Below are 13,948 nucleotides of genomic sequence, written 5' to 3' on the forward strand. Positions count from 1 at the left end.
GACCTTACCAATAGAGAGGTTGCCATATTTGTTTAGGAATGTAGTGAAACATTCACGGACACCTGTTTTTTTTCTTGCCAAAATGAGGTAAAATTAGACGCACTTTTGCAAATTCGTGACCCCAAGTGTCTTAGGAAAATATTAGAACAATGTAGCGAACGACAACGAACGACATGAGGCGAGCGGACGAACGAAGGGAGAGGCCGGCAGAGCACCTGACAGGGCCTGGTCCTAGTATCGTTGGCATGTCTTTTTTGCTGACATCATGTTCACAGTGGTTTTCTTTTGTGCTGGCGATCTTTGTTTTGGTTCCAAGACCTGCAGCTGGTAAGTTGTTCTTATACCTTCTTTTTGCATTGCCGCGCAGTAATATCCTGGCTGTCAACAGTGTCAACAGAGCATTTCTTTGTAATGTTTTATCCCCCCCCTCATTAATGTTAAAATATACCTTTGCATATAAACATTTATTCATAATACTTACTGTCTGTTCATCGACCCACTTGCACTTGTGCTGCCAGTTACCTTTCAAATTGCTCAATGATGGCTGGTGGCTGGTATCTTTTGAATGTGTACAGTGTACCTAGATTTATATTTCTAAGCACTTTTTATTTGTGAATATGTCTCGTGATATTATGACATTGTGGAGGTTATTTATTTTCTGCTTAAAAGGACACAAAAGAGGATTTTCGCGCCAAAATTGATTTATCCTGATTTATCCCGAGGTTAACACTACTTTTCCGCGATTTACCAACCTTTAATCTATCATTCCCGGCACTCGCCATCGCTCTGTAACATTTTTGGAAAATACAATAAAAAGAAAACCTCCGCTTAAGCGGAGGTTTACCAACAACCACCTCCATTTTCATCATTGAGCTCTCTAGACTTCCGGATCTCGCGAGATTCTCGTAAATGCGACCTAGTTAAAACCAGTTCAAGCTGCCGGGAAAGGACAACGTGAAACAGGAGGCTCAGTTATGCTGGGAGTCCTTCGAAGAAGCGAAGACAGATAAAAAAAAAAAAAAGAAACAGCCTTTACAAAAAACATGCGTAAAACAGTGTATCAGCAAATGTACGACAGGCAAACAATAAACACCGGCGAGGAAGAAGGCAGATGAAAACGTGCACGCTTGGGTGGCCATGGATACGAAGAATGGCCTGGCCGCGAAGTATTTACTGGATTTGTGAGTACCATTTACAATAATCTTTGAGATAAGACACCAGTGAAAATATTTATTAAGCACAGAGATTTATGTTTATTTACGTGTGTTCGTTGTATATCTTAACGATTGTCAGGCTCGACTGTCAAAATATGCCATGAAATTGTAACTAATATGAGTGGTATCGATGACAGAAATTGCAAGTGTTGCTCATATGTCGACTCTGACAGGGTTTGGGTTAGTTTATAGAGCAAAGAAAGTTTAAATAAAAACGGACACGGTGGGAGATACTAGTCTCATTACATGTACATTACAATGACCGGGGCGAATTTTTGACTTACCGAGGGCACATTCTTGTGCCTCTAACATCTAGGCATACCACAGTAATTAAGACATATGACAAAGATGCTATTTCTTTAGGCATCTAAATCCCAAAATGAATGTGCAGAAGCTGTTATTGTATCTAAGTTTAACCCAATGTTAAATGGCATGTCAACTATAAGTGAAAATAAATAGTAGTATTTTGATTTTATATTTTAAAGACAATTTGTCTCCTTTTTACATTAAAAATAAATAAATCAGAAAGGGGATATTGCATGTTTATATGTTTGGTACATCTCTCTAATGTATTAAATAGTCCAGAGTAATAATTTATATCATACAATTTTAACTTCCAACCAGTATTTCGGAGATTAAACCAATATGAAGTGATCAAGAAACTTCAAAATTAAGTTGTAGTTAATACTAGTGCAGTTGAAGATGACAGTCTAGATAATTTAAGGTGATCAAATTGAGAAAAATGGCATTTATACTTATTTCAGTTATGTTTTTACATAATTTTTCTCAAACTCGATTATCTTATTTTATGTACTGTTGCTTTTTTTTTTTTTTTGGTTGCAGTATCAAGGTAACTTTTTCCTATGGTATGCCTGAACTGGAATAAGTGCAGATGGAAGAGGAGGAAGATGCTGAAGAAGAGGGAATTAAAGGATCCTGATGATCCAACATGGGACTAAAACATGTCTTTAGAGTAAGCAGAATTTTAATAAGCTGATATTCACTCCTCATATATTAGGCATATAGGTGCATGATTTCTCTTTTATCAAATTTTTTTCCAAATTGGCGATACATAATGTAAACATAATGCAAGACTCTATTTCCTCCGTCAACTGAAACGAGCTAAGCTTTACCAAAGTATTGTGCACTCAATTCTAGAATATGCCTGCCCTGTGTGGCATCCAGGACTAACTATAGAGCAATGCAAACTCTAAGAGACTGACCAAACTAGTGCTTTGAAGATTATTTTCCCTGACCTATACTATGATGAAACCCTGAACCTGGCATATGTGTACTTTAGATAAACGAAGAGATCTGTGCAAAACTTTCTTTTACAAAATAACTGAATCCTCTGACAAACTGAATCACATCTTTATTGATCAATCCAATCGTCTTTTAAGATCAAACAATAGTAACAAAGTGCCACAATTTAAGACCGACAGATTCTGATGCTCTTTTATTCCGTATGCACTTTTAAATTTCCAATAGTATTTTGTCTTTTATCCTAAGTACAATAATTTTAAAGTTCAATTAGCAGTCTTTTAACTCAGTTTTATTCAAGCAAATATTCACTTTATTTTCATTATAATTTTCTTAACACTATGTACAACTTCAACCCACTGAGTTGCAATCTTAATATATTATTATTATTATTATTTTGATTTGCTTTTTTAGACCTAAAGGTTATGAGCAACTGCCACTATGATGTCCTGAAGAAGAGTTTTTTACATGGAAGAGGAACTCCATGGCTCTCCACCAAAAAAAGAGGAACTTTTCTTGAGGGTCCAAAGCGGGGACGAGTTGGATAGTGAGAGACTTTTCCTGACTTTCGAGTGCTGCTTACAGGATATATTCAGTGAACTCATCTTGCCAATGTGACAAAGCATAATCTGCTGACTTCAAACCATCTAGCACTTACATGTATGCTATAATGCAGACAGATTGGAAATCAAGGTGGTCTTTCCTCCCAAACCTAAGTCATATGCCTGATATTGAGAATAAACCATTTTGGTCCAGCATTTACTTCTTAAATCTAAATGACATCAAATGTATTATGGAATATGGTACTGGTGGCATATTGTGATTTCAACTTGATTTTAAACCAGTGTGTTGTTAGATTTTGTAAGATCACCAGTTGCAGTTTTGTGACTTTGTTACAGCATAAAATTCTGTATTTGGCAAATGACTGCATGTCATTTCTTTTAAGACCTACAAAAATGGTTTGAGTGAACACTTGTGCCTGTATTCAATTCTCCACTCAGCCATTATTTAGAATTCATGCAGGGAAGCCATGCCTGTATTTTTTAAAGAAATATTTAAACCTTTCTATTTATTCCCTGCACATCTTGGAAAAGTATGTGTGAATATCTTACTGATGAAACAATTTATGTTTGTGTAAGTTGGGTTGGTCCTTTCTTATGACACATCCCTTTGCATGGAGACTTTTGTGTCAGCTCACATGAGTCAATACACTGACAGAGAGGGGGATAATTTGTTGATCTGCAATCCTCATGGGTCTGCATGTACATCAGACTCTTAACATGATAGCCTGGCTATTAATAAGTCTCTCTCAAAAATGTTATCATACTATAATGTGTACTGCACAATGTGAAAGTTTGTGAATGCTTGAATAGAAGGCTTATTTATGAAGATGGCATTAATGAGTATGAAAATAATTATGCATTCTAGCTTACAGAATCTGTGTATGTCTTATTCATTACATGTAATAGGTAATAATAAAGATGATTTGGCCAAATTCCAAACTTATGTAGCAAACTTTGTTTATTCTTGTATTTTTGCCAAATATAAATAAAAGATGTTTCAATATTTAAACTTTTATTTCATTCATAATCTCTACCCAGTTAATGCTACATTGATACTGCAGCTTATGCTTTGTACATAACAATATGTTAATTAATAATAACAGTTGGATAGTACATGTTAATTTACTAAAGGGCTAGTTCTTAGAAAAATGTGTTCGACATTAAAATATATTCTAAAAAAGTTTTCAAGTATTGCATTAGAATTGAATCTTTGGATGTATTTGACAAAATTATAAAATTATTGAAGAGTTGACAATGCACAGAAAATAAAGGCCTTGAGGCTCTCGCTGATCTCAGTCTTGTCACTTTAAATACATGTACATGGGCATTATAATATAAAACTGTTCACTCGGTTTTGGTAAAAGGTGGTGGATCATGTGGTCATCGCTGCAAATTTTTTGTAGCAGTCTTTTACACAACTTGTCACACCGACATTGAAGTGATGCAGTATTGTAAGATTGGAGTGCTTCCTGGTATGAGTTTTCCAGACATAACTTGAGGCACTGTAATAGTAAAATTACATAAAATGGTTATAAAGAAAAAAATGTATTGATATTATCATAACAGCACTATTCTTTAACAAAAATCAACAAATTAGAGGGCATGATCACTACATGATAACCAGCTTATTATAAAGAAGCAAGTCTGATTATGGCAAAAAAAAAAAAAAAAAAAATTAAATTTAAATATCTGCAGCTGCATTAAATCATAAAGGCCACAAGAAGAAATAACATAACCACACATGGTTTCAAAGAACTGATGTAAAAAAATCACACTAATATTCCCCACTTGGAATTAGAAATTTGACTAGCTAATTTACTACAGTAAAGTGCTAAACCGTACCAAATGCCACTGTTCACCCTCTAAAATACCAAAGTTTTAAGCAGGCCCAGGACCCCACGCCAACTAGGGGGGGTCGGCTTTGCATCCGCGGACCCCCCCCCCCCCCTTTCAAATAATCCTGGATCCGCCCATGTTATACTGCTAAAATTATTAACATACCTGATCTCTTCACTCGTGCTTGAAGGGGTGTATCACCCAATTCCTCCTCTGAAAGGCTAAAAAATCATTCCTTATAATCATATTCATTGACAATATTATTAAATTTACAAATAAGCTAACGTAGTTACGTGCCGTACAAAGAACACCCTCTAACCCCACTAGTACTCGAGTTACATTGTATATCTCATGAGATTCCCCTGCGAGAATATGGTGTGAGGTTAGTCTGTAAGTACTGGTAGATGACCACATTGAGCAGAAAAGGGTATTCCTCCTGCTTGACAGAACTATCGATACACCTCAGGGGTAAAGTGCACTATCTCGCTTCATATAACTAGTAGTACGTACCCAGTGCGAGTGATTTGGCTGCGAGTGCGTTACCCGAGGAAACGTTAATTATTAGCAGTTATCTACGCTTTTTAACTTCCTCTGCCAGACATTTTGATTTCCACTGCCATCTTCCCATTTTAAAGTACTTTTGGTAAATATAACTCGCTTACCTGCAAAGATTCGGTGAGCAATTCCTCTTCTCCTTCACGTCCACGCTCACCTTCGAAACGACATGCTGTCTGCATTGTTTACATCTCGTATCTGAGTCGAGAAGCCGCGTTATTTCAAACTGTGTCAAGATGGCTGACGCCCGGGGTTCGAAAGTGGACGGTGAATATGATTCTTTTTTTCGATATTGATTAAGGCCATTTACCTGCCATTTTATGCTTTCCCCATAGCAATTGTTCTCAGATAAGTTAAAAAAGAAGCAATCCATGCACTAAAAAGGCGTTTTTAATCCTATTTTTTGTCCCTTTAAGCAAAATAGCAGCAAGATGCATTATATATTATGAAGCTTTTTACATTCTGGTCTGAGGTGTGTGCATGAAAATACAGTCTTCTTCAAAATAACTTTGTCATGAAAAAATACCTTTTTTTTTTACACATAAATTTTTTTTTTATATACATAATTTTTTTTTTCAATGTTATATCATGCTTTCTGTCTATAAACTGAGTTAACTTACCATCCTTTAATTTGCTCAGAGGCCATGTTCCAGTCATATTCTTGCTTTGTTTGAAATCACTTATCAGTGCTTAGGGGAAATTAATTTTGACATATATAGATAGTGTACAAGATATTGACATAAAATGCTGTGAAAAAATTTTCCCAGGGGTCTCAACAGATTTTGGTGGTACTTTCTAGTACTAATTAGTCACCATTATATTGAGTCAAGTTTTTACTTAAAAATACTAAACATGACTGTTACTATTATTTGCATTACTTTCTTATTTTATGTCATGTTTAAGTGTTATTTTGGATAGGTTAGTCATTTCATAAATAAAAAAATGTGAGGTGTGTTAAGTCATAAAAATTTCTTTTGAATTTAAAAAGAAAATAAAAGATTTCAAGGCCATTAAAATCCTTTTATCTATAATTTCTCTTAAAGTGAAAGTGAAGATTTGGATGTCATTTTGTCAAACATGTAGGATTATTACGTGATAATTACGTGAGGAGTTTTAGAAAGTTGCTGATTTTGCATTAAATATGTAAAAACAAGAATTGTGATGGATGCTGTGAGGCATGTACTGTAAGGTTTTCACCCTATGCAAATATTTTGTGGTTTTTTCCCAACATAACTAAGATACTGATATTTAACTAAGACAACATTTGAGCCATTAGCACAGAGAAATAAGTTTATTTTCAGCATTGCATTTAAAAGATGCCAAATGAGAGGTTTAAAAAGATTATTACTGCAATGAAACATGTGATTTTTTACTTTGGCTCTACTTTTCATTGTATTGTTAACATGATATGTTGTGGAGATGGTTTTAGTGATTTGTAACCTACAAACTCCCACTCTCAAAGAAAATTTGAGATACCCTCCAATTTAACTATATTGTACTGCCAAAAAACACCCCAAGCCTTTTTCTATGGATTGGAACATGTGAAGAGGAAAATACAAAAGTGTTTGCTTTGATCATTCATAAGCTATTGGGATAGAAATGCAGCATTTCTTTGGACAAAATCTGTCATTTGAATTCACTAGGGCTGTAACCAATATTGAATATCTGACAAGTTTGTTGACACAGGATCTTAATAAATTTATAAAAAGCACACAAGTCTCCCAAGACAGCAGTGCTAGTAATTAGAATCATATCTGAAAAAATCAATAAAGTCTCTTGAAATGTGTGATAAATGCCTATTTTTATATTTTCTCACTTTCTTGGGCTATTAAGTGTGCTCACAATGTTTGTATATAAAACTTTCTTTGGAATCAGCTTAAACTAGAAGGCATGTTCAGGTTTATGTACAACAGAGCATTCCATAGTCATTTGGACAAGAAAAATCAATAATGAAAAATGTTTCTCAGAATCAGATCCACCTTTGATGTCTGATAGTTCTGTGAAAGCTTTTTAGCCAGGTCTGTCGCCAGCAATATCAAAATTGGGTGGGTCTTTTTTTGGAAACAATGGAGCTTTATACAGTAAAACTTTTGTTTTTTAATGGCATAAAACCAGGATCTTGTTTTGATTCTGAATGGATCTTTTCCCAGTTAAAAGGGTCTTTTTTCTCTGTGTGTGATGTGAACAGAGTTTTGTGTAGAGTCAGGGATATTTTTATCTTGTAGCCTTATAGATAAACTAGCTAGCTCTGTCTGGGGCTCCAGTAATATGTTTAAAGTTTGCAGTAAAGGGAGGGAAATTATCTCATCTGGTTTCCCCATTTATTTCCATTACCGTTTCTGTTCTGGGAGGAAAAGAGCAACAATGATCTTTATGTGGTATGTGTTTACCCAAACAGCACAGAACAGGGTGCTCTGTTACCAAGCTGAGTATGCCTCTAGCCCAGAGAATATTGTAAATGATGAACAGCCATGATGTATGGCAGCATGAAGTGGAAAGTTTATTGACATTTATTGGAAATATGAATATCTGCTGTGGTAACTACCACCAACCCATTGATTTAAAATTGTCTAGTGTTATGAACCTGCTAGCTGTCAGTCTGTCTTGATCTTTACATTTTGTATGTGATATAGATATGGCTGCATACTCTTCTTTTGTTATATCCCCTCGTTCCTTGGACAATTGGAATAATTTGATCTTACAGACCTAATCCATAAGTGTCTTTTCCTAGCCATTGATTTCTCTATTAGAAATTCATTTGGGACATAGAGTAGAATTTAGATATCTTTAGTACTACACAAGACATATGGAAATGACATCTGGCATGATGTAGATCAAAGGTTATAAAACATTGAGAATTTTGATAGTTTTCAAGAAAACTGTGAAAGTTAATAGAAATTATTAAGTAGGATTCCTTAAAAAAGGGGCAGTGGTGTATATAGTAAAGCCATGCTGTATTAGGGCAGTATAGTGTGCAGTTTGCTGTATTAGCACTCTAACATGTTTAAATTATGCATTCAAAGGATTTGTGTCTCTTTCTGAAGTTCACTTTTCACCTCGGGGGCATAATAAATTTTACAGTTTGAAGGAAATGTCATTTTGATAAACCTGTGTGCTAAGGTAGAATTTTTATGCAAGGTATACATAAAATGAACATAATATTGTAATTCAGATGTAAAATATTAAGGCATGTACCAGCTCTTTATACTGTAAATGTGTGTAGTTGGCAAGTGCTAAATCTACTGGTATAGACTGTTAAGGTTGTCAGTTATAAACGTCAAAACATGATAAAATGCTTGAACATCATCAAGGTTTTTTATCCTAAAAATATTGAAATTAGACTGATTTACATTTATTCACTAGTGCCCTAGACATGTATACCCATTGCTCTTTTCTCAACTTTTTATCTTTTCTCTTCTGTTGCAGCCGTCGATGCAAGGTGCTATGACTGGCAGGGTTACAAGGTGGAGGAGGGATCTCAGTACATCCCTAAGGGGGATGACCCCTGCATGGTTTGTGTGTGTGAGAAGGGATTCCCCACCATGTGTGCCTCCCCCAGTTGCTCCCCACCACAGTGTAAGATGTTTGAGGAGGTGGAGGGCAAGTGTTGTGAATATGTCTGTGTGGTCTCTCCCATTGTTCCACCTGCCACCAATGGCACTGGAGGGAATGTTGTCCCCAATGTGGAGAACACAGCAGGTAAAATGTGTTTCAAATGATGTATTTTAAAGAAACTTGTGTTAATTAATGCTGTGGATTTATTTGGCTTTACCTCACTTTTTCTTGGGTAATTTTTATGCATATAACCTAAATTACAATGATCTTATTTCTTGATCAACATTACTAAACTATTAAAATTGTACAGAATATTTTCAGATATATATATATATTGTATGTCTTTTTCAGCTTGTCACTCATTTTCTTTATTATTGTAGATGCTGCCAGTGCTGCAGACCTGGGATTACGTTTGGCTGCCAGTACCTTGACATCAATCCTCATCCTGGCACTGCTCCTGTTCATGATACATAGACTCAGGAAGAGACGCATGCTGGTCATGATGAGAAGTAAGTTCAGGTTTTGAAACAAAGTTCTAAAGACATTCTCCTTAGGTGCATGATGGAACACCTAAAAAATCTATTAAAATCGCTCCCTGAGGCTTTTGTTGTTGGAAACTGCAGTGGATTAAAAGGTTTGTTCTCTGTAGCAATACTACTTATGCATGTCCATACTCATCAGTACACACACACACACTTTTTCGTACATGTACACATATGTTTGATAGTTCACATGTCAACTAGAAATGTCTGGAATATCAAGCACCCATCTTAACAAATTTTAAAGAGCTGAAGCAGATATTAAACATTAGGAGTTAAATGGTACTCTCACAATTTAAGCAAGTGTTTAATTGATTTTAGGACTAAACAGCCCCAGCAGTGAGCGCCATCTAGAGGATGACACTGTAGCATATGTGGCAGGCTACGATGAGGTGAATATTGGCTTAGCATTTCCACCATACGAGGAACCACCACCACCATATACACCATGGAAAGCTCCAGACATCCTACCACCAGCATATGATACCATAGCCAATACTAATCAGCAGTTAGGTCAAGAAAATAGCAGACCATCTGCTTCAGTGACTGGGCGGCTGCCTAATGTACCCCCTGCAGGTTACATAGCAGAACTAATCAGTAGAAATGCTGCGAGGGGTCAGGCTGCTGGAGAACATCCACACACCTCTCGGGAACTTGCATCAGAAAGTTCTACAAGAAGAGAACATGATGCTGGAAACAGCAGTACCTTGCCATTACCTTGTAACTGTGCAAGTGCTACTGAAACTCCACAGTCCAATACAAATGCAAGCACTGAGTCAAATCCTGAATGTTCTCAGGTGATAAGAGATAGAGGGCCAGTAGTGATACCGAATGTCAGAGTAGAGAGGGTGCAGGTGCAAAACAATGCTGCCTCAGAGCCAACCATGTCTCCACGCTCTGTGGCTGAACCTATGGTGATCCAGTCCTCTAGTGCTGCTGATGATTATGTTCCAAAGGGAACAAGAAGCTCCATGGTTAGGCAAAATGATAACTTGCAAATAAGAAGAAATTCTGACAGCCCAAGAAGTTCTTATATTAGTGAAAATGGAGAAGGAAACAATGAGCCTGTTGCTTCTAAGAACAATACAAAAATGATTAGACCTGAGAGTACTCTATCAAGAACTTCGTGTAATTCTGGGGATTCCACTGAAAAGAAATGTGGACCACAGAGAGCTTTCATAGAACAACGAGAGGATGAGATCATTGTGTGGCGTGACAGGGACAGCCCCAGGGTATCCCTCATATTGCGGGAAAGTGACCCTGAGGGGGCTGTAGGGGGCTACTGCCATGACAATCCAGTCATGAAGGCAGTCTCACCTAAACAATTTGTGAAGAGTTTCTCCTGTGACCATGAGCAGGAGCTTCCTCGTGCATCTGCCTTCCAAGTTGTGGAATCTGAACCACCATCTGGTACACAGGCTAGAAGGAGTCTTCCTCCTAATTCATTGGACTTCATCTTCAGACCTATTGATCCTGATAGAAATACTGGGACCAACCTTAAAGAACCTTCACCAACAGCAGGATCAGACAGGTTGGGATTGATTAACCCAAGAGCTGTGCCCCTTGCCATAGCTCCTACTTCAGAGGGAGGCAGCCAGAAAAGCCCACTGCATGCTGTTTTCACTCCCAATGGACCAAATACAAGGAAATGTGTGGGGCGATCACATTCCATAACTTCACAGATGTCTATTGCATCTGTATGTTCAGAGACTGGAGAGATGCGGGAACGCCGTCAACAGGGGGCAGCAGCTACTGCAATGACAGCTTTGCAGACCGATGCCTCTTATCCTGCCATTGCCAATGAGAGTAGGGGAGATGCTTTCAGAGTGCAACCTGACTCTAGTAGACATATACCAGCTGTGCAAAGTGACTCACAACTTTTACATAATAAAGCAAATTTTTGTAACCAGGACAATGTTGACCACACTCACGGGGACAGTCCAGTTGGAATAGTGGGTGAGGAACGCAGGGACAATCAGCACAATGGGGCAAGGGTGAAGCAAAACCATGATGCCACAACAGCAGTTGGCAAGTCCAAGAAGAAATCAAGAAACAGAGCTCGAAGAAAGTCTTCAGCAGGGACAAAAGACATTGTTGGCAATCATAATGGTGCTGCTGCAGAAAGTCCTGCAGCAGGTGACAAATCTGTCAATAATGGCAACCCATTGGTTAAAATGTACATGAAAAGTCTGAAGGACCCCAATCCCAAATTCAAGCAGTATGGTTTTATTGACAGCCCAGATGTTCTGTCCACACGGGAAACTGTGCAGTCTTTGGACACAGACACTCCTGATCAACAAAGATCAAGATCTGTAGAAAGGAGGAGGGCAAACTCGGGTGACAGGGCAAGGTCACAGAGCAGGTCACGAGACCATTCCACGGGGAGGAAATCTCTTAGTCCAGGATGCCAAAAGAAAAGACATTCAACACGGTTGTCCGGGAACTTCAACTACCAGAGTTTACCAACTCATGGTTCTCCAGAACATCAACCATTTACTGCAGATCAGACCACAGAGCACAGTCGACGCCAAAGGAGGATACAAGAAACTCCAGTTTTGACACTACAGAGGTCTAATTCTGAGACCTCTCTCCATGGCACACATATGGACCGCCCTAGTGTCACAGAGGGCCCGAGTCCCAGAGGCAGTGCTGTTAATACAGAGCCAAGGGGAAAGGGAGACAGAGGGAGGAGAGGGAGGACAATATCTCAGAATCGTAGAAGTTTACCTTCTGTGCCCCCACACAAGAGTTATGTGTAATATCATTACTTTGTTTTGCATTAATTTGATACAGTGTGTTGAATGTAAAATGACCAATATCTTGCAAATTTTGACCAATTGCTGTAAATATTACATATGTGTAAAGACATACTCAATTGTGCATTATTTTGATCATTTTTTTCAAATGTTTTTGTATGACTATTTACTTTATTTACACACTTCCTCAATGTAAAAATTAAGTTCAATTTTTTTAAATGATTCACAAAAGACATCAAAGCACTGCCAATTCCTTTATTGTGTCATTTTGTCCCTTTGGGAGAACTTGGACACACATTGTGAGCAATGTATGATAGAAGGGATTTGTTTAGGATTTTAAAAACATCCCAGAAATGAGTTTAGGTTTAAGTTCAACATGCATGATCATGTCAAATATTTATTACTTGTGGTTATTATAATTAGTTCTAATTGTATGAGTTTTTTATGGCAGACCATTTCTGAAAAGATCTGGCTGTTATAGAGGCTTTTCAAGATATCTTTTGCACGTGGGACTTAATTAAAGTGATCCAATTTTCTCCTCAGAAATAACTTTAAGAATATTAATTTATAGATTCTGTAAATTTTAAAACCTGGACAGATTGACTGTTTTACATTAGACTGAAGGAAACAAAGACATTTGGTATAGATATTCACATACATATTACTGTTTTGAACTTTTATTTGGAAAGTTAAATTTTCTCATTTTCATGTTCAGTAAAATCAAGGGTTTTAAATTAATTTTTTTGGTGTTGACAAAGTGTAGGAGAGATGAAATAAGGATCATTGTTTTAATTTCAGGAGCATACCCCCTTGAAAGATTGTTTGGAAGATGTACTGGAACTACTGTCAGAGGGGCTATCTCTCCCCAAATTGGTATTTGTTTTAAATTGAAAGCTTTTTGTCTGATAGTAGGTAGGGATATTGGTCATGACCACTTTAAGTCAAAAACTGCAGGACCATATGCATTTATATTATTATTGATGTTGTAGAGATTTCAAACCTGTATTTAAATATACTATTTAGACATAGAGCACTTTAATTTTTTGAAGAGTTAAATTGACTTTAAAAATAATTTGCCAGCTTGGGCCCCACAGCAATTTGAACTACCAACATAGTTTAGATTATTCCCCTAGGGTAAAAATGACCACAATATCATGTCCAATTGTTTCAAGTCAAGTTTCTTACTTGTGACAGTTCCAGTTGAAGTTATCAGTAAACTAGTATAGGACTTTGCCAAGTATTTTTTGTAGTAATTGTTTAGAAAATTGTTTTTGCACACAGATGCCTGTATGCCAATGGTCACACATAATACTGATGTTTATTTATAAAGCGGCAGTCATTTTTGTTTTTTTATATCATGAAGAAACTCAAAAGTTTTTTTCCATATGGAAACAACTTGATTCCATATCTGGTTTATTCAATCTCACAAACTCCACTGTCTCTATTTTTTCGGAACATTCAGCTGCACAAATGATGGAGTTGCAGGTTTTATTAGGCACTTGCAAAGTTATTCTTAACATTTATGGAATGTCTACTTCAGTGAAGTACTGGAAATATATTAATGGAAATTGACTGCAAGTTGCATCCCTTATTATATACGTACACAAAATACATCTAAACAAAATGCTATTAATACATCAAAACAATTTTCTATTGCCATTAAATGTAAC

The 13,948-nt window shown here is 36.8% G+C and overlaps 2 protein-coding genes and 1 long non-coding RNA gene across 3 annotated transcripts; 2 read left to right on the forward strand and 1 right to left on the reverse strand.

Moving 5' to 3' along the window:
- The first annotated feature begins 2 nt into the window (after window positions 1-2).
- On the forward strand, window positions 3-13,850 carry LOC106181823 (uncharacterized). The gene is made up of 4 exons (XM_013566323.2): window positions 3-327; window positions 8,855-9,127; window positions 9,364-9,492; window positions 9,844-13,850. Exons 1-4 carry the CDS (start codon window positions 174-176, stop codon window positions 12,279-12,281), a joined length of 2,994 nt encoding a protein of 997 aa, XP_013421777.2. The 5' UTR covers window positions 3-173; the 3' UTR covers window positions 12,282-13,850.
- On the forward strand, window positions 960-3,446 carry LOC147763981 (uncharacterized). The gene is made up of 3 exons (XR_015332049.1): window positions 960-1,181; window positions 2,058-2,187; window positions 2,889-3,446. It is a non-coding gene; the product is annotated as an uncharacterized LOC147763981 (long non-coding RNA).
- On the reverse strand, window positions 4,033-5,816 carry LOC147763982 (uncharacterized). Its single transcript, XM_087001693.1, has 3 exons — window positions 5,536-5,816; window positions 5,039-5,094; window positions 4,033-4,539 (listed from the first exon to the last, which is right to left on the reverse strand). The coding sequence occupies exons 1-3, from the start codon at window positions 5,799-5,801 to the stop codon at window positions 4,460-4,462; spliced, it is 402 nt and encodes a 133-aa protein (XP_086857819.1). The 5' UTR covers window positions 5,802-5,816; the 3' UTR covers window positions 4,033-4,459.
- Window positions 13,851-13,948: the final 98 nt, after the last annotated feature.

Source organism: Lingula anatina, chromosome 1 (assembly GCF_051362555.1).
Source record: "Lingula anatina isolate TDL-2025a chromosome 1, LinAna3.0, whole genome shotgun sequence".
In the NCBI taxonomy this organism is placed as follows: Eukaryota; Metazoa; Brachiopoda; class Lingulata; order Lingulida; family Lingulidae; genus Lingula; species Lingula anatina.